This window comes from Lytechinus variegatus, chromosome 1 (genome assembly GCF_018143015.1).
Source record: "Lytechinus variegatus isolate NC3 chromosome 1, Lvar_3.0, whole genome shotgun sequence".
Lineage (NCBI taxonomy): Eukaryota > Metazoa > Echinodermata > Echinoidea > Temnopleuroida > Toxopneustidae > Lytechinus > Lytechinus variegatus.
This window is the reverse complement of record NC_054740.1, coordinates 67,549,463-67,574,643: the sequence shown is the minus strand read 5'-3', so window position 1 is coordinate 67,574,643 and position 25,181 is coordinate 67,549,463. Positions and strand designations below refer to the sequence as shown.

At 36.2% G+C, this 25,181-nt stretch overlaps 1 protein-coding gene across 1 annotated transcript; it reads right to left on the bottom strand.

Moving 5' to 3' along the window:
- Positions 1–7,379: 7,379 nt before the first annotated feature.
- Positions 7,380–12,851, bottom strand: LOC121420591 (adhesion G-protein coupled receptor G6-like). The gene is made up of 3 exons (XM_041615257.1): positions 9,249–12,851; positions 8,383–8,555; positions 7,380–7,771 (listed from the first exon to the last, which is right to left on the bottom strand). Exons 1-3 carry the CDS (start codon positions 11,817–11,819, stop codon positions 7,549–7,551), a joined length of 2,967 nt encoding a protein of 988 aa, XP_041471191.1. The 5' UTR covers positions 11,820–12,851; the 3' UTR covers positions 7,380–7,548.
- Between the last annotated feature and the right edge of the window lie 12,330 nt (positions 12,852–25,181).

Here is a 25,181-nt window from a genome sequence, read left to right as displayed (position 1 = left end):
TATACACTCAATATAATACTGGGGGCTATCCTGGCATGCTTGATGTTGGTATCGTACTGATGATCCATACGGCACTGCATGGCATAGAGAAATAGCGCCCCCAAAGCTAGAGTGACGACAAAATTGATTTCAGCATGGACCTATTACGGATAGGTCCATGATTTCAGCAATGTCGTCTCCTCTTTCATTGAAAATAACACTGACGTTCATATGTCAATGATAATTTAATCAAAAGCTTATAATTCAATATGTGAACTAAAGAATTTCATTGCGATAGGGGCTAAATCCACTTTTGACCAAAATTGATTTTAGATGTAAATATATGTATCTTAGACGTAGGAATGAAATACACCATAAATCCACTATAATGGTAATTTAAGATTGGTCAATTTTACCACTTCTCCTAAAGTTATGCATTCAGATTGTAAAGTACTTGTTGTGGATACAAGTTCACGCCATCAGTGCAAATTTTGAGATAAATAACAGAGTTTTACTATTGATATGTTTTTTTTTTTTTGGGGGGGGGATCTAGCTCATTTTGGAATAAAACATGGCCTGAGACAAGTTTGGAAATATTCAAATTTTTTACCATTTTTCAATTCGTAATTGATAAACGTCAGAAAAGATGTAAAATGTTGTAAAATGATGTAAATTTATGTATTTCCTGTTCAAATTATATTATTAAAAATGTTTAAATTGCATCACTCTTAATATTAGGAGAGGCTTACTTTTTGTGTACATTTATTTCAGCGTGCCCTTCCGTCTAATTCTCCAACTCCCCAACACATAATACACACACCAACACTCCTAACGTATCTTCCTTTCTCTTTATTTTCTCTCTCTCTCCTCTCTTGTTCCTTCTTTATTTCTATGTCTTTTTTCCTCCGTATAGGCCCGTCTTTCTTTCTTGCAACTCTTCTTCCTCCAAACCGACCTTCATCTCTTTATCTTCCCTTTTCTCCATATTTTTTATCTCCCTGCCCCCCCTCTCTCTTGCAACCGTGCTTCATTCATTGCCTTTCATTGTCAATAGTTTGTTTTCGTACATAAATAGATTATGATTCCATCATGTAATGAAGTTGTGTGTGGGAGGGGGGGGGGCGTATCGTTCAATAGCAATGGAAGGAATCGTTTGGAAATAATATTTGACAATTTTGCAAGTATATCTAGTTTGGGATATGAATACAGAAAAGACATCATCGTAGCTAGACAATGTTATAGAGGCACCCCTCTAGAACATGAAGGGTTTTGGGATGTGTGAATATGTCTGTCTTTCTTTTTTTTTTATTGTTTTAATGATATCATCTTGATCTTTCTTTCAGTGAAAGTTGGAGAGGGCCAGTTTATAGTCAATTAAATGATTACAAGTCTATTATTCATATACATTATAAATAAAAGCATTATAAAATCTTTGTTCTTTTGATTTTACTTGTATCCTGATGCGTAAATGAAATAATTCGTCAGTTTATAATTCTAAGTGATTACTATGTTTGAAAGAATTGAGGAATATAAAAAACAAATACGAGAACAGGAACTTTAGGTCAAAATGATACAGAAACAATGTATTCTTTCGAGTTGGTGGGATTTATTAATTTCCTTTGGTACGAGCAGTTCAATAAATCACACATTTACATGAAAATGAAGTTCATATCAATCACGAAATCAATCTCTTTGCACTGTATCATCCATATTTACACGACAATCCTTTATAAATATATACAACCATGTTATGTGCATATGCTGGAATAAACACTACTTAAAATACTCAACAATTTTGTTGTAAAAATGGGATACGAATATTTCTTCAAGGCAAACTCGACATTTGTACTACAATTATTTTACTGCTGTACTGGCATGTTGAGCCAAAACGAAACTTTTACACATAAACTTTGAATTCTGGTGTCATCAAATGAATTGACAAGAATACTTTGAAACATAATATGAATCGTTTGTGTTAAAACATAAGCAGATTTCTATGTCTCTGGATGTATTTGTCTTTATTTTCAAACTATGTTTTTTTTTTTAATTTCATCTGCTAAAGTCAATATTTCCATGCGATTGGTGTTAAACAGGGCCAAGAGCGTTCATGAGAGCTAAAGTAGCTATTAGATGCATGGCTAAATAAGATTTAAATGCATTATCATTGTCATTTTTATTATTGTTGCTGTTGTTGTTGTTATCATTATTATTATTATCGTCATTAGTAGTAGAAGTAGTAGTAGTATAGTAGTAGTATTATAGTAGTAGTAATAGTAGTAGTAGTAGTAGTAGTAGTATAGTAGTAGAAGTAGTAGTAGTAGTAGTAGTAGTAGTAGTAGTAGTAGCAGCAGCAGCAGCAGTAGTAGTAGTAGTAGTAGCAGCAGCAGCAGCAGTAGTAATAGTAGAAGTAGTAGTAGCAGCAGTAGTAGTAGAAATAGAAGTAGTAGTAGTAGTAGCAGCAGCAGTAGAAGTAGAAGTAGTAGTAGTAGCAGCAGCAGCAGTGGTAGTAGAAGTAGAAGTAGTAGTAGCAGCAGCAGTAGTAGTAGAAGTAGTAGTAGTAGTAGCAGCAGCAGCAGTAGTAGTAGTAGTAGTAGCAGCAGCAGTAGTAGTAGTAGTAGAAGTAGTAGTAACCATGGTCATTGTCGTTCCAAAGGGGTTACCATTCATTCAATGTATAACCTTTTTTTTGGGGGGGGGGTAATATGAGGATGTATTTGCATATAACGCTGACTGCTTGCGTCATCGCATCAGGTTGTCGCGTCCGGTCGGGCAATTAGGTAACCTGACCATTCGAGAAAGGGACCACCTAAATTCTCGCAAGGTCGGAGCCAGTTTACCCGACGCTGTTAAAAATTTTCAGTCAATATACGAATATTCCGATCAAATTTTCCGGCCGATGTTTGTGAAATTTGTTAGCCAAATTATACCTAGTTGCGGGTAAAAAATTGGCCCCGACCTTATGAGAATTTAGGGGGCCCTTTTCTCGAAAAGTCGGGTCAAGTGATTGCCCGACCGGACGCGATGTGATGACACAAGCCCCGACACTGTATCCTAAAAATATAGTACATTAATTCATTTATTTGTTTCGCATATTTAAAAAAAGGTAGCACGAGTCAGCATTTGTCGGTTCTCATCAGTAAACTTATAATAAACAATCCATCAAAGATATTCATATTAAAGATATTCATATACCGGTATACATTTTTTGTGCCATCATATTGTTATTCCTAATTTTATGGGTACGTAGCCTTTAATTGGATTAACATAAGGTCGATCAAGCACATAAAAGTTTGGCCCATGATATGTTGATTCTTTCAATCCATTCAATATACTTTTGCACTATTTGAAATGCGAGGTATTAGAAAATAATAGTTCATTACTACACAATGTTTGAGGACTCTCTCAGAAAATTTACCATCAGGGTAATGATCAAAATCATGAATCTATAGCACCTCACCACTTCTTAGTTAAACAATATTAGTAAACATTTTAAATAATTAAAACGTCGTGACTCATGATACTAACAATTTTCTAGTGAACTTATTTGTTTTTATTCAAAACTTTTCTATTGAAACCATGTTACTGTAGTTTACACCAAAAGTTACATATGAATATAGCATTCAGGTGATATTTTTCTAGTACAAGGTAAAGAAAACTCTACTGCATTTTATATAGACGTTGAAATGTAATATATTTCCCTCATCTCCAATTCACATTTCTGTTCTGATTGAAACTTGATTTCAGTGTAAAGATATCTAAACAACTTCTTGTTCTCGTTCTCGGTGTTCTTGATGATGACATTATTTGGCAACATTCAATTTCTTCACCAAAGTTTTCTGCAGAACATTACAATTGACCCTACATCGATGGCTGTGTGTGTACTTTTTGGAGGATGTAAGATCATTAAGAAACATTCTGGTCTACATTTCATAATCATCAAGTTGTCATCAACTTTATCGCCATCATTTTTATCATCATCACTGTCACGTTCAACGTCAACCAATATATACCTAATTGTCTACTTGTATATTACCACTGCAACCCCGTTCCTTATTGATCACTTCCGGATTCACATTGATCCTTTCTTTCAAAAATAACTTGGAAATATCATACTGACAATTATGGTTTCTAATACTACGTAGACAAAAGATCACCGGTAAATAATAGTGTCTTACGGTTCCTAGCGATTGGCGGCTCAGTCCATCTAGCTGTGGCCTCATCTGGGGGGGGGGGGCTGTTACACCCACAAATGTAATAACGCCCACAAATGTAATAACACTTTACCCACAAATGTAATAACGCCCACAAATGTAATAACACTTTACCCACAAATGTAATAATTTTTGATCGCCCACAAATGTAATAATGACTTTACCCACAAATGTAATAAATTTGAAGGGATTTTTGGCGAATCCGTTCTAAACTAAAATCCTATAGTAATGCGTTCATATAGCACAAAAGTGCAGTCTTTTTTTCAGACCGGGTTAATAAAACATCAAAGTACAAGTCCAAAGTCTTTTTTCCAGACCCGGTTGTTTAAAAAAATATAATAAAAGTCCAAAGTCTTTTTCCAGACCCAGTTATTTCAAAATTTATAATATAAGTCCAAACTAAGATACGATAATGATATTCCTGTGGAAAAAATGGGAATCGAGCTTAGTCTTTTCTCCAGACCCAGTTAATTAAAACTGGTGGAATTAATGTCTTTGTTGTTGTTTCAACTTATACGGTGTATATTGTGAATATATGCACTAAGATTAAATTGAGAATCAAGCGTAGTCTTTTCTCCAGACCCGGTTACCTGTTATTTAAACATGAATAACAGTTTAAAAACAGTATAAAGACCCCATAATCTTATTAATGCTGGATATAGCGTAGTCTTTCAGCCCGACCATTTTTTTCTTCCAAAAAAAAAAACGCTAATAGTAAGAATTAAAAAAATCAAAGTCTAAGACCAAACAAACCTTCAACCTAAGAACCTGTTTTAAAAGAGGTTTAGAGTGTTCTCTAGTTGCAGTACTAAAACAGTTACGAAAAAAATATTCTAACATAAGACCTTATATTCTTATTCTCGTGGAATAACACGAGTTTTAAAACGTACTCTTTCCTCCAGACCCGGCTATTAAAAAAAAGTAACTGAAAAACTTCAAATCTAAGACCAAATTTCCAAAGTTTCACCCAGTAAAAATATGTCTTTTTTTAAATAATACTACTACCCCTACTAACGCGTGGGTAAAGCAGACATCCTTTCTCCAGACTTGGTTACTATTTGAAAAATAAAATAATTTTTACAAATATTCTAAAACGAATACCCAATAATCTAATTACTGTGGAACAACATGAAGACCGATTGTCGAAGATCGACTTTCCTCCAGACACAATTATTTCAGGAATAAAAAATCAATAAAACTCAACCCCCAACAACGAATCTAAGAACCAACAATCCTCCAAATTAAGACCATGCATGTAGAAAAGCACATGTTTAGAGCGTTGTCTTTATTCCAGACCCGGTGATTTAAAAATGATTTAAACAATCCTAAAAACAAAAGACTCATATTCTTATTCTTGTGGAATAACACGAGTATTATGCTTAGTCTTTCGTCTGGACCCGGTTATTTAAAAGATAAAGAAATATTGAAAAAAAAATGATAGCTGAGACCAATCTTCAAAATTAAACCCACTTAAAATGCTTGGGCTTAGAGTGTTGTCTTTACCCCCTCACCGACGTATATTATAACTTTTGAAACGACCAGGTCTGAAAAAAGACTTTGGACTTGCATTATAATTTTTGAATTAACCGGGTCTGGAAAAAAGACTTTGGACGTATATTATAATTTTGAAACAACCGGGTCTGGTAAAAATACTTTGGACGTATATTATAATTTTGAAAAACCGGGTCTGGAAAAAGACTTGGACTTGTACTGTAATATTTCATTAACCGGGTCTGGAAAAAAGACTTTGAACTTTTGTGCTCTTTGAACGCATTACTATAGGATATTAGTTTAGAACGAATTCGCCAAAAATCACTTCAAATTTATTACATTTGTGGGTAAAGTCATTATTACATTTGTGGGTAAAGTGCATTATTACATTTGTGGGTAAAGTGTTATTACATTTGTGGGCGTTATTACATTTGTGGGTAAAGTGTTATTACATTTGTGGGCGATCAAAAATTATTACATTTGTGGGTAAAGTGTTATTACATTTGTGGGTAAAGTGTTATTACATTTGTGGGCGTTATTACATTTGTGGGCGATTATTACATTTGTGGGTGTAACAGGGCACTTACACCGAGGCGTGGATACCATGCGCCACCAAAAAAAAACACGTAAACCAGATGTCTTTTTCAAGATAGGGCACTCACGTACGTAACGTATTAAGGATGTCAAAACACTAAAATAATGAACAACGGGTATCTATTTCGCTAGGAAAGCTCACGTGTTAAGGGTCAAATTTGCGAGGGTGAACTGTAAAAAGACCAAAATGTTTTATATAGGATGTACTTTTTGCCCCAACCATGCCAACAGGAGTGTTTTATTATGAGTCCGATTTGCGCGATGTGTGTGAGGTGGGGCCGTACTTAACCCAATGATATATGTGAAGGTAAAACCGACGTCTGTGACATTGTTTAGGGGTTCAATTCAGGGAATACTTGCCAAGGATATCGTTTTGTTTCCAATACTTGTTAAGCGTAGGGTAGGGATTCACACGCCAATACTTGTGAACGTGTGCATTTTTAGAGTATGGAAAATACTTGTTTAGGGTGCTTTCCCGGAGGGGCCACTTACATTGACGAGTGGATACCATGCGCGACCCCAAAAACACGTAAAAAGGATGTCTTTTTCACGATAGGGCACGTTACGTACGTAACGTGATAAGGGTGCCAAAAACACAAAAATAATGAAAAAAGGGTATCTATTTCGCTAGGAAAATTACGTGTTTAGGGTCTAATTTGTGGGGATGATAAAACAAAATTAAAATGTTTTATAAAGGATGTCATTTTTGCCCCAACACTTCGTGTTTAGAGTCCGATTTGCGCGAGGTGTAGAAGTGGGGTCGTACTAAACCAAATAAGGTAAAGCCGACGACCGAAGGAACCGTAACAATAAAACATTCTTGTACTTGTTTAGGGGTTCATTTCAGGGAATATTTGCCAAGAGTATCGTTTTTGTCTCCAATACTTGTTAAGGGTAGGGTTTCACACGCCAATACTTGTTAAGGGGTTCATTTTCAGAATATGGAAATTACGTGTTTAGGGTGCTTTTCGAGACCCCTTGGTCGCGCATGGTATCCACTCGTGAATGGAAGTGGGCCCCCCCCCCGGGGGTGCTTTTCGAGACCCCATGGTCGCGCATGGTATCCACTCGTCAATGGAAGTGGCCCCCCCGGGGGTGCTTTTCGAGACCCCATGGTCGCGCATGGTATCCACTCGTCAATGGAAGTGCTCATTCTATACCGTATCATCGCTTCTCTTTGGAAACAGTACTTTTGATCTTTTTCACGGTGCAGTCCTATACTGTCCAACTGCAAGGCTGACGACCGATGAAACCCGAAAGGCCAAGTCATTGATCACACTGGTGTGATTGATAATTCAGGAGCTCCATCAATGTCTGCGTCAGGTTCTGCATCTTCATTGCATTTCAATTTTAACTTGCACTCTTCCATAGCTTCTTCGCCCTGGCAGATGTCACCGCTGAGTTCATCGCGACTCCCATCTTCCCGTATGCACCGGTGATGCCCACTCGAATTGTTGGTAGTACGTGTCACCATCTTGGAACATCTCTCACGGAATCTGGAATGGGAAGGGGGTAGGATGGCGACGGATGGTAGTTGGTCAAAGAAGAAGATGACATGACGAAGGGGAGAGAAAAATACAAATACAGATTGCTACCATAATTTTGAACGTACGCACTCAAAAGTTATCTGAGTTTAAGACTGAACGGAGAGTAAAGAAATAGAGGGAAAGAACCACAAAACATACGCACAAACAGTGGGAAAGAAAGAAAAGGGTAAAAAGATTATTTCGATTGAATTGAAAATTCAAGTCTCAATCTTATTTTAAAAAATGTTAAGTTTGCCTTTATGTCGATTTCTTTATCTTTATCGTGAGCTGTCATCATCTCATTCTTAAAGATGCAATAGCGCCGCCAGATAAATCTTTTGACCAAAGGTGAAAGAATGCCTGTCTGGTATACGTCATGGTAATGATTCATAAGGGTGTATCTCGAAATCCTTCGTGGGATATTGTTTTATTTCCAAAAAGGCCATACAATGACCCGGGACAATGACAGCGTTATAACATAACGTCGGCTTTTTCCCAAACCAATAAGGCACTCCAAAATCAATGGATAAGTCCAATTTGGCATGAAGCCTATAGTGTAATCACCTACTAATTTGAATTACCTGTTCACTTTTGTGCTCCAGAGTTTACACGTGCCTCTATTACAGGTGAATGCGGTTAGGATGTAGACACCTTGAAGGCTATTTAACAAGATGAAGACATACCAGAGAACCGTTATAGCTGCCCAAGCGGCGATGTAGGCGAATAGCCAAGTGAACCCCATTAATAAGGCGATCTGAGGACACAGAATACAGAGCATTGACAAATGTACACTGTTAAAATAAAGCGTATAAAAACAGTAATTATCGAACACTATACGAAAGATGCACTGCAATTAACGTAAAAACACAATAGTCCGTTGGTATTTTTACAAAGATGTTATTTTTACAAAGATTATATTTTACTTTTTTGTATATTTAACTTGTAATTCTACGTGACATATCACTGCATGAATACGATTGGTTTCATAAATCATTGTGTCGTATGTTACTAAAAGGGAAACATCCTGTACATTTACGATTTTTCCTGGTAAAATTAATATGAGAAACTCGGCGTCGAAGATAACACAAGCAATAACTACACAATAAAGGAGTTTGGTATTAACCGATCAAAGCAGTCCAAATGAGCATTATTTTTTGGATGAAATGTTAACATGAGGCTAGAATAAAGGTAATTTATAATCATGGATAATGATTTTACAAAAGATATAGGCATCTTCGTCTCAAACCAACGTACTGACATCATTATCTTGCCCATCTAGGAATATCCTGTATTTTAAAAAACTAGGGTTATACGAATTCTTACTCCCTTTTATATTTAATATTCAGACCTGGAAGAGAGAGCTTGATATTATCAACCCGTCACATTCAGAAAATGTAGCTACAAAAGATAGAGCTGCAACGTTATGACAAACATTCTGATCACGGACCTTGAATGAGACCATCGTATCTCTTCTCGTTTTTCTCCTTCTCCTTCTCTCGTCTTCCAGACCACTTCTCGGCGTTCTTCTTGAGAGGAACCCACTTACAATGTTAGTGAACATAGCAACGTTGACCAGCAACGTCAAGCCAACGGGTACTCCGAAGGCTAAAAGGTTCGCGAGACCTCCAGTAATCCAACAGCTCGCTATGGTCCCGTACTGGAAATCTGCATTGCTCCAGAAATCAACCGCGACACTAACTAGAACAACAACGAGAGGTGCTCCCCAGCCATAGGCGCAGTACAAAAGGAATGTCTTGTAGATCTTGGAGCCCATCACGAAACGCTTCCTCATGGAGCCTGCTCTTGTTCCTAGGCTCTGTGACAGGTGAAAAGCAAGAACATTGGTCCAGGTGAAGGCACTGAGCCAAGCGTAGTGCAGAATGATGGCTATCACGGTACAGATTGTATCGTTCTGTGTCTCACCAACCCCGAAGAGGAACAACCCTTGACCTACGAAAAGAGCAACAATGAGAGACATAACGGTCTTACCAGGAAGGTTCCGCATGGAGGGAAACACTAAGTAGGTTGTGAAAGTAATGAGCATGCTTATCAAGGAAAGCCCTAATCCGAAGCAACTGACAAGGATCTCTGCAGAAGAAAAACTGAAGATAGGTATCCTTTCTTCGGATATGGACGCCGAAGTATTCCCCAGGACACCGTGGCACACCAAGACTGTTCCATTTGCTGTAATCTCATATTGATTAGCTTTGATGATTTTCTCCGTCGGCAGGTATTTAAGTCGTTCCCGGCCGTTTTTTACAGGAACGACTATGAAGTCACTATAAGGCGCCGAGTCTACTGGACAAGGCACATGATCCAACGCTAAACGGTTGCATGCCATAACTCTTTGCCTCGTATGTACCTGGGTACCTGTTTCCGTGAAACTCGTTACATATATAAGATTCTGAAGAATCTTTGCCTGGTAGCTAACGTTAAGATTTGTTGGAACACTCGTCTGGTTTTCAGTGACATTGAATTCTACTGATCGGGAAGAGTTCATGGTGACGTCTCGACATTTTCCCGCCCCGATGAGGTCACGATGAAGAGACAAGCACCCTTGTTGGAAATCTACGTTTAAGGTTTGGCATGGTAATGACTGGATTTCCAGTTGAGATTTGAAGGTATTGATAAGACCCAATAATGATGTCGACACCCTTGGGTCGCTGCTGTTCGTGGTAGTGATTGACATATTAGCTATCTTGTAAATATTGTCAACGGAACATTCCCCCACAAGATCATTCAAAGTGAAGGATAAGCGCACTCTCTGGACTTCTGAAACACATGTCAACCACCAGTCTATCATATCAGAGCACTCGTTAGATCTGAAGTCAAACTTGTTGGATATCTGAGTTTCGATACGAACACTCTTTGTATTCCTGAATGGTCCACATGATGTTGGAATCGTCGAGGGAATCTTGATACAGTCACCAAATGGGGTAAGATATCCCTTTGCGCAATTGACTACACGACATTTCTCAAGAAAGATGTCAAAGATTTGATCCTGATTGGGACAAGGTGGGAATCCCAGCGATCTTTCTCCCTCGTGATTTATAACGTAATAGTCACCCTTTGAGAAGTCGGCTACTATCCTCAGTGAGTAAAATCTGATTTGAGGTGGGTCATACCGCACAATGTTGCATCGCACTTCGACGCCTAGGTTACACTGAGCGCAGTACTTGTTCCTGTAGTAGATTCCATTTGCTGCTATTACAGACTGGTATCTCCGACACAAAGTCCTAATCCGCTGGTCAAAGAAACTACTCGGACAATTAGAAACAAGATTTGGAAAGCACCGGCGGAGGGGTTTCGCTTTGGCTGGTTCAGTCACAGTTACATCGCAGTATTTTGTTGCAAGTGACACCCACTTTGTAAACGTACCCGAAGTCCCTATTTCGGAGTTTACTGTCCATAACCCAGTACTGTTAAATGATGAATTGCATTTGGAAAACTCAACGTTCCAGGATTTAATATTCTGTATGCTCAAGCCATTACAGAGAGCGCAAAACATATTCTTATACGTGAGTCCCTGATGGTCGTAGACAGGTGTATTTAATATGACGTCGCGGTTTTCATCTTCACACATCTTGCGATAGTTCCTATCAGTGTCTGAAGACATCTTTGTAGGACAAGATGCAATAATGTAATATCCATATTGCAGCTTTTCGACTGGCCTTCCGGCACTGATGATCTGCCACTCCTTTTTGTCGACGAAGTTCCGCACCCTGACGCAGCTGTATGTAACATTTGTGCTTGTAATTGAGGGTGTTTGTGAGTGGATAGCACTAACGTGAGTCCTGTAGCGACTGCACTGGGTGTGGTCTTTGCAGCAATCGTTGAAGAATGGACAATCTTGGTCACAGAAGCAGAGTGGAGGGCGCCCGCTATTTCCTTCTGTCCATGGACATTGGCCACTGCAAGTCTGTTCTGGCGTGCATGTCCCACCGATGTTAGCTGGAAAACCTGCATAGTGGAGATATAAGCCGAGAATGTCAGAATGAGACCTCTGAAGTGTGTACATGCAAGGGAAGATGGAAGTCAAGAAATATTTTTGGTATGAGTGAAAGTACCGGTATGTCTGAAATAGGAATTTGGTAAAATTATAAAATTCTTTCTAGCAGACGCGGACATATTGGTAAATTTGTCACTTATTTGATTAAAAATGAAGGATCTTACTACCCTTTTGTAAAATATCATACCTCTTTTGCAGATACAACAGGCATGACAGGGATTAAATCTCTGTCCAGATATTGTCATTTTGTCTTTTCACCATTGAATTCAGGAAAAATGGCATTGGTCATGTATAAGAATTAATGTGACGAATTGAATACTATCCCTTTAACTTTATAACACACTGATACAGTCGAGTATCATTTTTAAGACAGGTCTTTCTATAAACAAAATAGACACACCTTCCTTACATATATCTTAAGATTCCATATGCATGGATTATGTAATTGTTGAAAGTAACAAAATGTTTTGACGACGTTCATTAAAAGCAAGGAGTGCGGCCATTATTATTTTGCTAACAATATGAGTAAAATTCCCGCTCCTAGCTTCTCGCAGTTGTGTTGTTTAATTCATGCGGTAATTTGCAATCTCTCTTTCCTCCAGTTGTATCAAATATTGGAATAAATAACAGAATTCAATCCAGGATAGTGCTACACCATCTACAGTAGATTAAAGAAACTTAAAACAAACTACTTAATGAAATATAGGATCTTGCTCTGAGTGTGTGAGGAGGTGTGCGTCGGTTGCGTGTGTGAGGGTGTGTGTGTATGCGGTATGTTTGCATGGGTCCCTGCATCGTAATTGCTTCTTGAATGTGTACGTATTTTATGATCTTTTACTTGTTTCTATTTCTTTATAAAAAATTGTCTTTGTAATTATTCCGTTATGTATTTAATGTAAAGTGCAATTTTTGAAAAACGAGTTTCGACTTCTCTTCTGGTCCTAACCATTTGGCTATAGGCCTATATATACATGCCTTTTAATTGATTTATAATTTTCATATTGGTTTGATAATTTAATTTGAACTTGAATAACGGCTGCTGCCGAGTTCTTTGAATGAGTCGAAATATTTTAGAATAGCAATGGGAATCTACTTCACTAACTCGTATACACGAGGGTCGAGTATGGGAGAGCTCGTACTGTGGAAGTTAGATGAGAAAAAGCTGGCAGAGCTCTAAAAAGAGGGGTACATAAAGATCTGTTTTTCCTACTAAGATGCACGTGTTTTCCACAGGTAATTATCTGATACCCTGGGAAGTCGAATGGTTTTCACCAACGAGAAATGACAAGTCAACATTTTTCTCTCTCCTTGCCGAAGACAGACTTCCTTTCTTGGTCACTAGAAACTTTCCGTACACCATGCTATCTAGCCCCAGATCACCGAAGCAACGTGATACATGAAATGAACTTTCAGCATGTGCAGTACAGTACTCTGTTCAAAATCCTTAGAAATGTCTGACCAAAAGAAAATGGAGTGACAGCAAATGAAACGGAAAGTCAAATGATGATATCTAAATGCTTTCGCAGCGCTATAGAGATATATGTTTAACATATGTTAGCACGAAGTTTCCTATTTAGTTTTCAGATTAATTTACTATATGATGTGGAATGTGAAAGATAAGTCCACTGCTCTCTTTAAAAAAAAAATTGTAGGTAGGAATGTGTTGATAATGAATGGTCTCACACATGATCCACGCAGGTGACAACTTTACATAAAAGGTAAGCTCTAAAACAATGCTTTATCTTTTCCTAATAACATTCATGATGAGATTCTTGTCGAAATAAAGATATCACTTTTTTAAGACAATGTATTTTCATTTTGACAAACAACTATGAATTATCACTGGATATTCTATGCCAGAAGATTAGGTTTCTAGTCAATTTAGAGTTGTAGAGTATAGTAATTTGAAAGGGCGTGGGTGGCATTCTGTACTTATCCGCACCGACTCTGCTTTCTTTTTTGAGGAGGCCTTGAACAATTTTTCAGTTTCCGCCATTCAAAATGGAGTTTTCAGCCAAGCGAGTTACAGGCGGGTTAACCCTTTTTCCAATTTCAAACACCAATTCACAAAACGACCACATAAAATGATTACTCTTAGTAAATATTATAAAAATCTGTTTTAGGGAAAGAAATTATACGTGAATTTAGATAAAGAGATAGATATATGAATGATTAATAAATACGAAATGAATAAATGAATTAATGAGCAAATGATTAAATAAACGAAAAATCACATAAGAATATCAAATAAAAATCGAAAGCCATTCAAACATACAGATTGACAAAATAATGAAATTCTATCAAGTCATAAAATTCAAATTATTATTTTTTCAAATTATATTTCATGTAGAAAATAAGCAACTTGTGAATTTATTTAAAGATGCAACTCAAAGGAAGAAATCTGCTTGAGAATTGATTTTTACTCATCAAGGAAACTCGGCAAATATGACGAATCGTCACATAAATAACAAACTGATACCCCGTCAGGATCTATGTGTCATGTCGCTTGTTTATCAATACAGTACTTACATTTTAATTCATCATGGGAAATGCACAGCCCCTTTCAAGGGCATTTCTTCAGAGGCATGGAGAATATGAACATGATTATTTGCCAAATGTTGATATTTAAAGATACATGCAAGCTTATTGTCGAGTATAGGCATTAGTTTGGGGGAGAGTTAACTTTGCTCTATATATACCTCGAATGAACGGAGTTAGAACCGTCAAAATTCATGCGATTATGGAAAGGGTTTCCTTTGCACAATTTTTTTTTAATTATCATCTTAATTGATATTCAATCGCTGCTTATCGATTTCATCATTATCATTATTATGCATTTTATTAGTTTCATTCAAAAATTTCAATCATAAATTGCAGATATATAGAGACCGCCTTAAAGCGAATCCCAATTCATGATATGATAAGATTTTATGAGGCGTTACTATCGTATTTGGTGATATTATAACTTGGAAGACATCGTCCAAAAAAAATGCAAAGAATCAATAAAGGCCAAACAAACATAGTAATCAAATCACATGTATCTCCCTTATCATCACGTCACCTCCTAGGCACCGCTCATGGATTTTGCCAACCTGATTATGAAGGTAAATTTCCCTGCATGCCACTGATTTTGGGATCTAAAGACCTTGTTGATGACGGCCCCATTGTATCGTGAGTAATACCATTAGAAAAAAAATATCGGACATTGCTCGATGTAGTGAGTGTGAAAACATTTGCAACCGTCCGATGATGCTAATTCCCACCGGACACAAATTATAAGTGACACAACCAGGTCAAAAAAAATCGATTTATATTTAGCTCTGTTGATGAGCCATTATCTCAATTATGGGCTTGAAATCAAGATTGTAGAAAGGAAAAAAAAATAATAATAAAGAAAAACGAAGATCGTCACTTATTGCCTCCGTTAATGAGTAGATTCTTGTGAGGGAAACCTACGAAGCCATCAGATTGTAAATCTACTCTGTGGTTGAATAAACAATAAGGTCAGTTGATATTGTTTATCGTTACAACACCAAATGAAAGAGATGAAAATAAATAAAAAACTAATTTAGAATATTTCTTTTTTATTATAATTTATCAAGTCTGTAAGGATTCAATGTCTCTGATAGGTTTGAAGTGATTCGCATGTTTATCAGTTTGTAGTCTTTAAAAATACTTTTGACATCGACATCTTTTGATACCTGAGCGTCTGATCGGAAATGAAATAAAAAATTGATGAAATTAAAGTTTTATTCTCACACCAAATTTAATTTCATTTTATTTACTCAGACGTTATTACACTATGGTGATTTTTTTTGTCAATCCATATGAAACATTTTAGTTCTTTAAACATTCATGCTAAACATGAAATGAACGCTATTTTAGAACTCTTTATGTAAATTCAATTCTAGAATATAACTGAAAAATAATGCTACTTAAGCTTTTATATACATGTACCTTGATTTACTCAATCCATTTAATAAATGAAAAATTGTTCGATCCTTTTCCTATTGATTTAATCATTTAATTTATTCATAAACTTGTCAATTTAACTACTAATCGATGTTTTTTAATTGTGTGTTTGATAGTTTATCACTTCCATGCATTTGTTTATTCATTTATTAAATTGTTTAATTTGAACATATCTATACAAAATTCATTCATGTTTAAGTACTAAATCCTACAATTTCTTAGAATTTAAATTAAATTTTCGAAGGAAAAAGTTGGCATTGCATATAATCACGACTTCATCACGAGCTAATTTATCTGCCAACACTCACATTTCACGTTGACGAAAATAGATACAAATCTTGGCAAAATATGGCCAACTTTTAATTGATAATTTACCCTATTTGACTTTGAATGACGACGATATATTATTGTCTTGATACATTGCCACCAAAAGGAGGCCATATGAACGCTCTCAATGATTTCAATAGCAAAATTATTGGATAATTAATTTGTTATCCTAAATCTAATACCATATCTGACGGATGAGATAATTAATTTATATTAATAAAAATAGGCAATTTACAAGCACTGTAAAATAAAATTGCAAACAAGTAAATAGCAACTTAATTAATGCAAATGAAGGAAGTACCTAAATTTCCCTCGCTATATCGAACTGAAAACGACCTATTCATTTACAAAAATAGACATATCGAGTATTTCAACACTGGTTTAAAGCTTTTCTTATCTCCAAATTGGAAAAACGATTTTTTAGGGCCTCTCATTATTTTTAAGTATGGCCTTTGAAATAAATCACTGAAGCGTTTTGAATATATGTGTGTGTGGGCGAAGGGGGGGGGGGGCTGCGTGCGAGGGCGTATGCGGGTGTGTGTTCATTGGTTGTAAGCGTAAGGGTAAAGATCATTCATATTTTTCATATCAAAACTATACTTGAAGATCATGTTCCATTTCAGGCTCAGCTATAATTCGATTATACATTTCCCCAGTTTTGGATGTGGTTAGTTTTGAAATGGTTGGTAGCTATAAGAGCAAAGAAAATTCACTGCCAAAATGTTTGCGTTGCCGTTTTGTTTTGGATGTGCAATTTTCCCTTTTCCCCTTTCTCATGATATACATTTGAAAGTTGTAGTATAACCCCGAAGCCCCACACATCTCATACATCTCCAAAAGACTGCAAAAAGACCTGACAATGACCATTTCATCATGTTTTTATTTCACTTCAATTTTCTCTGAATGTTTATAGATTATTGTTTTTATTACGGATAATGAATATGTAAGAAATATGTCTACACTGCAGACATTATTCTTTAAAAGACGGGAAAGAAGCATTAGGTTTTCAATGCAGTAAAAGGGACATCCTATGTATTTCACTTTAGACTTACGTTAAAACATTACATTATAAAACCATAACATTGTTAAAATGTAAGGATACAATATTATATTAATAATATCATCCTAGCAGTAGCAGCCAACTAGATCTTTAAAGAGGGGGGGGAGGAGGGGGCGAGTGGAGAGCGAATGAAAATGTTGGCATGGTTGGGGAGAGAGGAAGGGGGGGGCAAAGGCAGATTATCTTCAATTGTTCTTCATTTGTCAAAATTTCTGGGGGCATTTCTGGGGCAACGGTTCCAATGAGGGGGGGGGGGGGAGAATGCCCACCTCTATGCCTCTCGCGCCGCCACTGTTCCTAAGATTTACAATATTTCGCCTTAATCCTAAAATCTTCTGACTGAGCTTTAATTCATTACGAGGTTATCACAGTTCAAGTTCGTTGTTTCTTAGAGGCTGTTATAGGACAGTCACATTGACGAGACCGACCTACGGAATGCCCTAGAAAATGACGTGTTTACTTTGGTCGGTCTGGGGAACACTCATTCCTTGTGACTGTGGCTCTATAGTGGCGGAGGCACATGACGTTCAGCACGAAGACGAGACTCGAGTCTGGATAATGACAGATTTGTCTATGTAGAACGGCAGCTGAGCAAGCCGAATTGAATGTCTAATTGGTGCGAATGGTTATCAGTCGGTGCAGAAGCTACTCTTTTTTCAGAAATTTTCAAGCATTTCAGTCTCCAGTCAAAGAGGCAGTTACTAATCCCAAAATGCTTGTAACTGTGTATCTTTGATAATGCATGTTCTCTTGTGACTTTGTAGAAAGGAAAGTTTCCTAACTTAATACCAACGATGTAATCCATGGTGTTATCAAGTCTGTAGTACATGTCTTCATCAAGTGACAATTTCATAAAGAGATTTATGGAAATTTTGCCATTATGGTCTAAATATGCGTCTGATTATACAGATTGACCAAAGTTTGAAACCTACAAAGGACTAAAGCAAGGCGAAAAGGGATTGTTTCACAAGGAACGTTAGAGTATGGAAGTAAATAAAGCTTGAGCCATGTTTTATTAAAAAAATCTCTACTGAATTTTCTATGAATATAACAGAATGGTTCTAACGTAAATATCATTCCTTTCTATTTGGGGACCAACTATTATAGGTTCATATAAGACCCATTCTTTTTATCATTTCACATATTACTGAAAGTATGCATTAACCATGCTTATTTAGAAATAATGCAGTTTGAATTGTCAAATTTTGTGGCATATTTGATTCGTGTTTTTAAAGCTAAAATATAAATGCTTCCAATAATTAAAACTGTGAGATTATACAGGAAGTGCATATCTGTCTCCATTTTTGCCCTCGAAACTTTGAAGTTGCAAGTCGGAATTCTTGCACTCTATATGCTACATTAAATTTGACCTTCAACCGTTGTTTAAGGTGCTAAAGACAATTATTGTTTAATCGAAAAAAGTCTGTATTCAGGTTTTGATGATGAGTTAACAAGTAATTAACCTTGTTAAGTTATGAAGATGGTAATAGCAGGGTCTGGAGTTTACACACTTAACTCCTCAGAGATTACTCGCTACCATGGAAACGTAGAATTAAACTAGTTAACGGGTACTAGACTAATCGGAGCACGCGCGCATGAAATTTAATGGGATTTCGTAAAGTTTACAGCGATCTTGGCGAAGCTAGGGGTCTATTTATTCCAAATAGTAACAAGATATTAAAGAGAAATAAACAAAAATTTAAGATAGGAAAAAAGCACAATAATTATTGAGGAGTGTACAGTATTCAATAGTCTGAATAGAGAGTACTCTCTTGAAGGCATGTATGAGTTCTTCCACTGTGCATGTGTTTTATTAATCCTACAATCAACATGATCAATATACGTAAGTAGTATTATGCATGATAGAGCAAGTAGATAGAATTTTCATGAAATACATGGAGAAAAGGCATAATGAAACTTAAACTTGCGTAAATTTGCCTGCTTATTAGGCATTAAATCTTGGTAAGTATGCATGTTTACCAGTGGCGTACCTAGGATTTCCAAGGGGGGGGGCAAAACCGTCCGCCAAAAAAATTGACAAGCAAAAAAAAGTCTACATGCTCGTCAGGGGGGGGGGGGCAAAAACGGTCTTTCACGCTCGTCAGGGGGGGGGCAGGGATACATCCTTTGCATGGGTTCTGACTCGTCAGGGGGGGGGGCAGAGTGCCCCCCCCGTAGGTACGCTAGTGATGTTTACACAGTTTTCTATTGTATGGAATAATGCAAATGAAATGACGTATCAGTATGGATCTGAAATCAAAAGGTTTTTTTTTCATTACATTTCGTATTGTGATCCCTTTTAGTTATTTGTCTTTTCTAATAACCGGGCTATGGCAGTGTTAAATGGCGAGAAAGAGATTTTATAACCTAGCCAAAGGCCTATTGAGTTTGACATATTTTTAAAAACAATATCGTTGCCCCAGATCATTAAAATTGCAATAACCACACCTATATTTGTTCATGATATCGTCTCCCCCCCCTCACAGTACAGGACAGCTGCTCTAACAGTTGGATGGCTAAAACAATACATCAATAACGGGCTGAAAATAGCTCCTGTATTTCATATTTTGTGGAATGAAGCATGAAGCTTTCGTGTTTGGTTCCAATATAAAATATATATTTTTAGAAGGGTGTGTAAGTGTGTGATACAGTCATTGGCCCAACACCTGCCCCAGTTAATTAATACACACCTGTGTTTTAATCAAGTAGGTAGAAGGCGTGACAGCGATGTCTTTGCGCTCATCTTTTGTGAAAATAATTTTCCAGTGGTCTGTGAGGTTTCAGTTTTATTTTTTCTCATTTCCAACAAAACAGTAAACAAAATCCATCATAAATACAGTTATAACAATTGAAATGTAATAAAGCAACATGTAACACAATATATATTCATCTATCTAAATCTAAATTATACATTTGAAACTTAATATGGATTATGGAATATTTGTGGCTGAAAATAACATGCTGGAAATGGAGAGGTCCACTGTGAAGCTGTGGTTGTAAATCGTGGGCCCCTCAAAACAAATTATTCATTGATATTAGATTACATAATTAAAATAATGATAGTGGCCAAAAGAGGGAAGAAAAATGTGAAATAAACAATAACATGATGCGTGAAATGAGTAATGTACGAAGAATAGCAAGGAGAGACGATGGAAGAGGTGAAGAGGCCTGTAGCGTATGTTTACGTCAAAATAGTATTTTATCATGAAATATTACAATATAACATAACCTCATCAAGACCTTTACCCACATTCATGTGAAATTGTGAAAATGATATTTTAATTTCTCAGGCACTTTGGAGATATAAATGGTTTGAAATCTGTGCATTGATATTTTAAAAGTAGAGTATTGGACATACAACAATGAAGTCACAACTTGGATTCTAAGATATTTATTTTTAAAAAAGCTGTACTTCCTGTAGTAGAAAAAATATAATGTTATATCATGTGTATAGGGGATAGATGCATAAGTCAATTCGTCAGAAAAGAGAGTATATCATTTTGGGGATTTTAATTTATCGACATTAGTGTAGGCCCACTAGTTTTTTTTTTCAATTAAAGTGTCTTAACTTCATAAGTAGATTAAAAAGTAATAAGTCATCTTTGTTCAGAAAAAAATTTAGTTTGATGAAGAAAGCTTCGTAGACTGTTCTACAAGAATCTCGCATATACAGGCATCAATTTTACCCCTCCAATATTCAGTATCTGCCGGAGAGGCACGGGTAATGTTCACAACTCCATGGCTCATGAGCTCGGGGCTCGGAAATCCATTTAATCAACACTTGGTTAAAAATTCTGGTGCCGCCCTGTCGATAGCTTCATCAATCTAAAGCCTTCAGTTTTTTGCAAACATGGCTCAAAGAGATTCATGTTAAGAAAAAATAATAAAAAAACTGCAGGTTGTAAACTATAAGCGAAATAAGAATGAAGAAGCTTAACATTGAATAGGGACATAAAGCAATTTCAGACTGATTTTCGTTGATTTTGCGAAAAAAAAATGGAGACAGAAGCTGGCTTATGAAATTAACTTGAAGTTTTAGGCCAAAGACACATCTGTTATAGTTTTAGTAAATATGATAAGAGTAAGGAAACAGTTATTGACTCAATGACTTTAAAGAAACATTGTCCACTACATGTATAATATGCAACATCTGAATGACAATTTGATAAACCAGATATTTGAGAGACTTGTTTTTTAAATGAAACATGTTATGCTGACTTAGCTAGGAGAGAACCTGTATTATGAACAGGAGCTTGTGGATTCGAATCCCCCTTCTAAATTGATGTTGTTTCGAATTTTGTTGCCACATACGGCCTGCCCTTCAGATTTTAGATAACGGAACCTTATATACAAGCAGTTTTTCATTCATATAGCCTATTGATCATGTTGATTGTAAATGCTTGTTAATTAGATTTCATGTCTGCAGTATCATATATATGGCAATGCTGTCGTTCAGCAAAATGCAGTTCAGATTGGATGTAAAATCCTCTGCGAAAATAGAAATGTGTTCACATAAAGGATATTATTTTGCACAAAACATATCCTGCGTTAAAGACTGTATATTTTGAAACAAGGTCAGATGATCGTATCATGGACCAGTGGTAGGTCCATGATCATACATACACAAACCATGATTGATTCTAGTTTCCGAGATCACTATCAAGTGCGGATCCAGGGAGGGTGGTCCCCTTCTTGTGTGTGTGTGTGTGTGTGTGTATTTGGGTTTTGTCAATCAGATATGATTATTTACGTCTGGGACCGACCTTTAACGTCACCATCCGAAAGACGTGACCAGGGCTCGAACCTCTTCCCCACTTAGCTTGGATTACAGGCGCACGCCACAACGCCCAGTTGTCAATATGTTATCTGTTTTTATTCTCCTGTTAATATGAGAAGCACCCACTTTTGAATTGCGATTTGCGCTCCCCTTCGTAAGCAGTTGTAGAATGTTACACTCTGTACGTGTAGTGCCATCTTTGTATTGTTATTGTTGTTGTTATCATTGTTATTATTATCATCATCATTATTATTATTCATTATTAGTATTTATTATTATCAATATTATTATTATTATTTATTAATCTCTTTATTGTTATCATTATTACTATTTATTATCATTATTGTCAAAGCAGCTTCTTTTTTGAGCTCCTTCAATTTATGAAAACCTACTCTCTGCTTGTCATTATCTTCATTGACATCACACGTGTCTTTGTGCTTGAAGTGGTATCTTATTTGGGATAATAAGGGTGTTTGATTGTAATTCTGACTTATTTAAACATTTGTGACATCACTCAGCAATTATTGCCGATTCACTATGCTTCTATCCACGCTATTACATATTATTTTATTAAAGTTTTAAATCAAATAAATTCCATTCAAATTGATCTAATTCCATGCATATCATGCTTCTACAAAACCGTGTGTTTCGACAGCTGAAGCTCATAATGGGAATGATACCACTGAAATTATTCTTTTAAAGGGAAAACATTTATATATTAGTTCCAGACGAAACAACGTAAAACAGATATTGAAATAGGATATGAAGTTAAATGGTGTAAAAATTGTATTATTACTTTTTCTGTTTGTACAGAGTAGCCTTTTTTGTTTTTATAATCACATAATCACGCTAAACATGAAAATACTCATTCAAAATGGCGTTTGTCATACTATGTTGTGAAAGCATATACGATTCTCAAAGTCTTGATTAGTACAACAGACTATGTGCTGTAAGCATGTATACATTAACAAAAAGAAATCTAGAACATAATTCTAAAGCAATTTATTTTATGTAAAATCCTAAGACTTTCTCGTAGCTTAATCCTCGCCTTGCCCTGAGAGGTTCAATAGTGACAGTCATTGGCGTTTTCGCTTTTCTTCTTCATAAATCAAACGGTGGATATTATCTCCCCTTCCCCCACTTTTGAGCTGCTTCCTTTTCCATTAAAATCTTAACCTGGGATTAAGGAGTGATCTCGTGTATTATCCCCCTTGATCCTAGGGTCAATGCTTCGAGATGTTCTCTTCTATTTGTGCTACGTCTCTGCTCCTATCTACTTAAACTTGAAGGGAGACGGAGAAAGAGGTTGAGAGTGTCTATTCACGTTTTTTCCATTGTTTTAAAGGGTAATTTGATATTAGCAGAAAAATAGAGAAAAGTATTGGTGAAGGTTTGGTGAAAATCCGTTTTATAATAACGGAGTTATCAGTGTTTCAGAATTTTGATTTTGTGACGTCACATTCGAGCAGATATGTCGTGTGACATAAATCAAAAGAAATGTAATTTTTTTTTAAAGTGATAGTGATTTTAAATTGTGGGGTGGATATCAGAATCAGACAGATTGCACTTTTTGATATTTTACTCGCGTAATTATTTGTTGTCATAATTACTCATGAACTCCATTCTTTTTTTTGTAGGTTGAGCTTTATCATCATACCTCTTTTTCTTTATAGCGGCTTTATCCTAATATTTTTCATTTCAATGAACAGTTTCCTTATTCTTCGCATCCTCCCCCGTCTCTCTCATATTCTCTTATTCAATGTCTGTCATTTTCTATCAATTCAATTCAATTTATTTTCATTCTTCAAAATAATACAAATAAGTACAAGATAGATTGATTCAATTTAAATAAATAATAGCATGAACAAAATTCAATATTGAAAAAAAATGAAATACATATTTGAAAGTGATTTAGATATGAATTAACATACATGTCAAGTTTAAATCAATATAATCAATATCATTAAATATAATTAAATCAATGCAATTATAATAAGTAGAGTGGAGGGGTCCACTGAAAAGCAAAGCTTGTAGAATGTCGACCCCTCATATGGACCCCTCATCTCCGTCTCCGTCTCTCTCACACTAGCTCTCACCGCCTCTTCTCCAGATTCTTTCGCTATCCATTATTACATATATTTGTTGATGTCATTAAAACTGACCCGTCTTCATATTCTTTCGCCTATCATATTTATGTTTTGTTGATATCGTTAAAACTGAGCCATCTTTTTATTATTTCGTCTATCCATAATGATTTACATTTTGTTTATATCGTTAAAACTGACCCTTCTCCATATTCTTTCGCCTATCTATACGTTTTGTTTATATCGTTTAAACACTTGGCAAATTAATCTGATTTCGTCAAATGATGTGTGATAAACTACCCGCCCTGGGAGTGTTCATTGACATTCTTGTGCGACAAGTTGTCGGATCTAACAACTTTTCTTGATTTTGATTGGCTGAGAAGCGCTGTCACTACGGTTATGGTAGGATAAAACAGACTTTGTCGGATCAAACGTCCAACAAATCCTCTCATGTAACGCTCCCTCGATTTCTCTTCCACCAGCTCATCTTCTCCGACCCCTTCCAAATTTGCCCCACCCTTGCCTGCGTACTGATCTCCAAAAATAAGGGGGCCAATCATGGTGTATGGGACAAAATTGAAAAAAAATATTGTGAGGAACCGAAGCGAGCGATCGAGCAAAAAATGTGAAACGTTGACCTTTTTGAGACAAAAAGCTTATTTTGTGATGGATTTTTAAAAAGATATGTAGAAAAATATAACATTTCACCTAATTTTCTTTCATTTTTTCCTTTAAAAATGGCGAAAGATTTAGGGGCACGGCTCCCAAGCCCCCAACCCCTCCTCCATCTATATGTCATTCCGCCATAGGTGGATCTTAGGTTAGTTTATGATGATGTTGATTAGAGGTGTGTGATAGAGAGTGGAACCAGGAAGAGGGTTCAATGTCAAACCTGTCCTGACTCACCCAAACAAAATATAACCGATTATATTTAGGATTTAGAAGGCGAGGGGGAAATGATCATGCTGTATTGAGCGCCAGGCTTTAAATGTCATGTTTATTTCCCCATCTTATCGACTGGGAATGTGAACATTATCATGCCTCCCACTATATAAAACCAAAACCATTGGTGTATACAGCTTATTCTGCAATATTAATTTCATTGATATTTTTGTAAGCATACAAACTGATGATATAGATTATAATTATGA

What these genes read in the sequence shown, in the direction of transcription:
- LOC121420591 (XM_041615257.1), bottom strand. Translation starts at nt 11,819, where the DNA reads ATGTACACACTTCAGAGGTCTCATTCTGACATTCTCGGCTTATATCTC. An exon ending in ATACGATGGTCTCATTCAAG is followed by an intron (nt 8,556 to 9,248) that starts GTCCGTGATCAG and finishes CTGTGTCCTCAG; the next exon opens with ATCGCCTTATTAATGGGGTT. An exon ending in TGGAGCACAAAAGTGAACAG is followed by an intron (nt 7,772 to 8,382) that starts GTAATTCAAATT and finishes TTCCCATTCCAG; the next exon opens with ATTCCGTGAGAGATGTTCCA.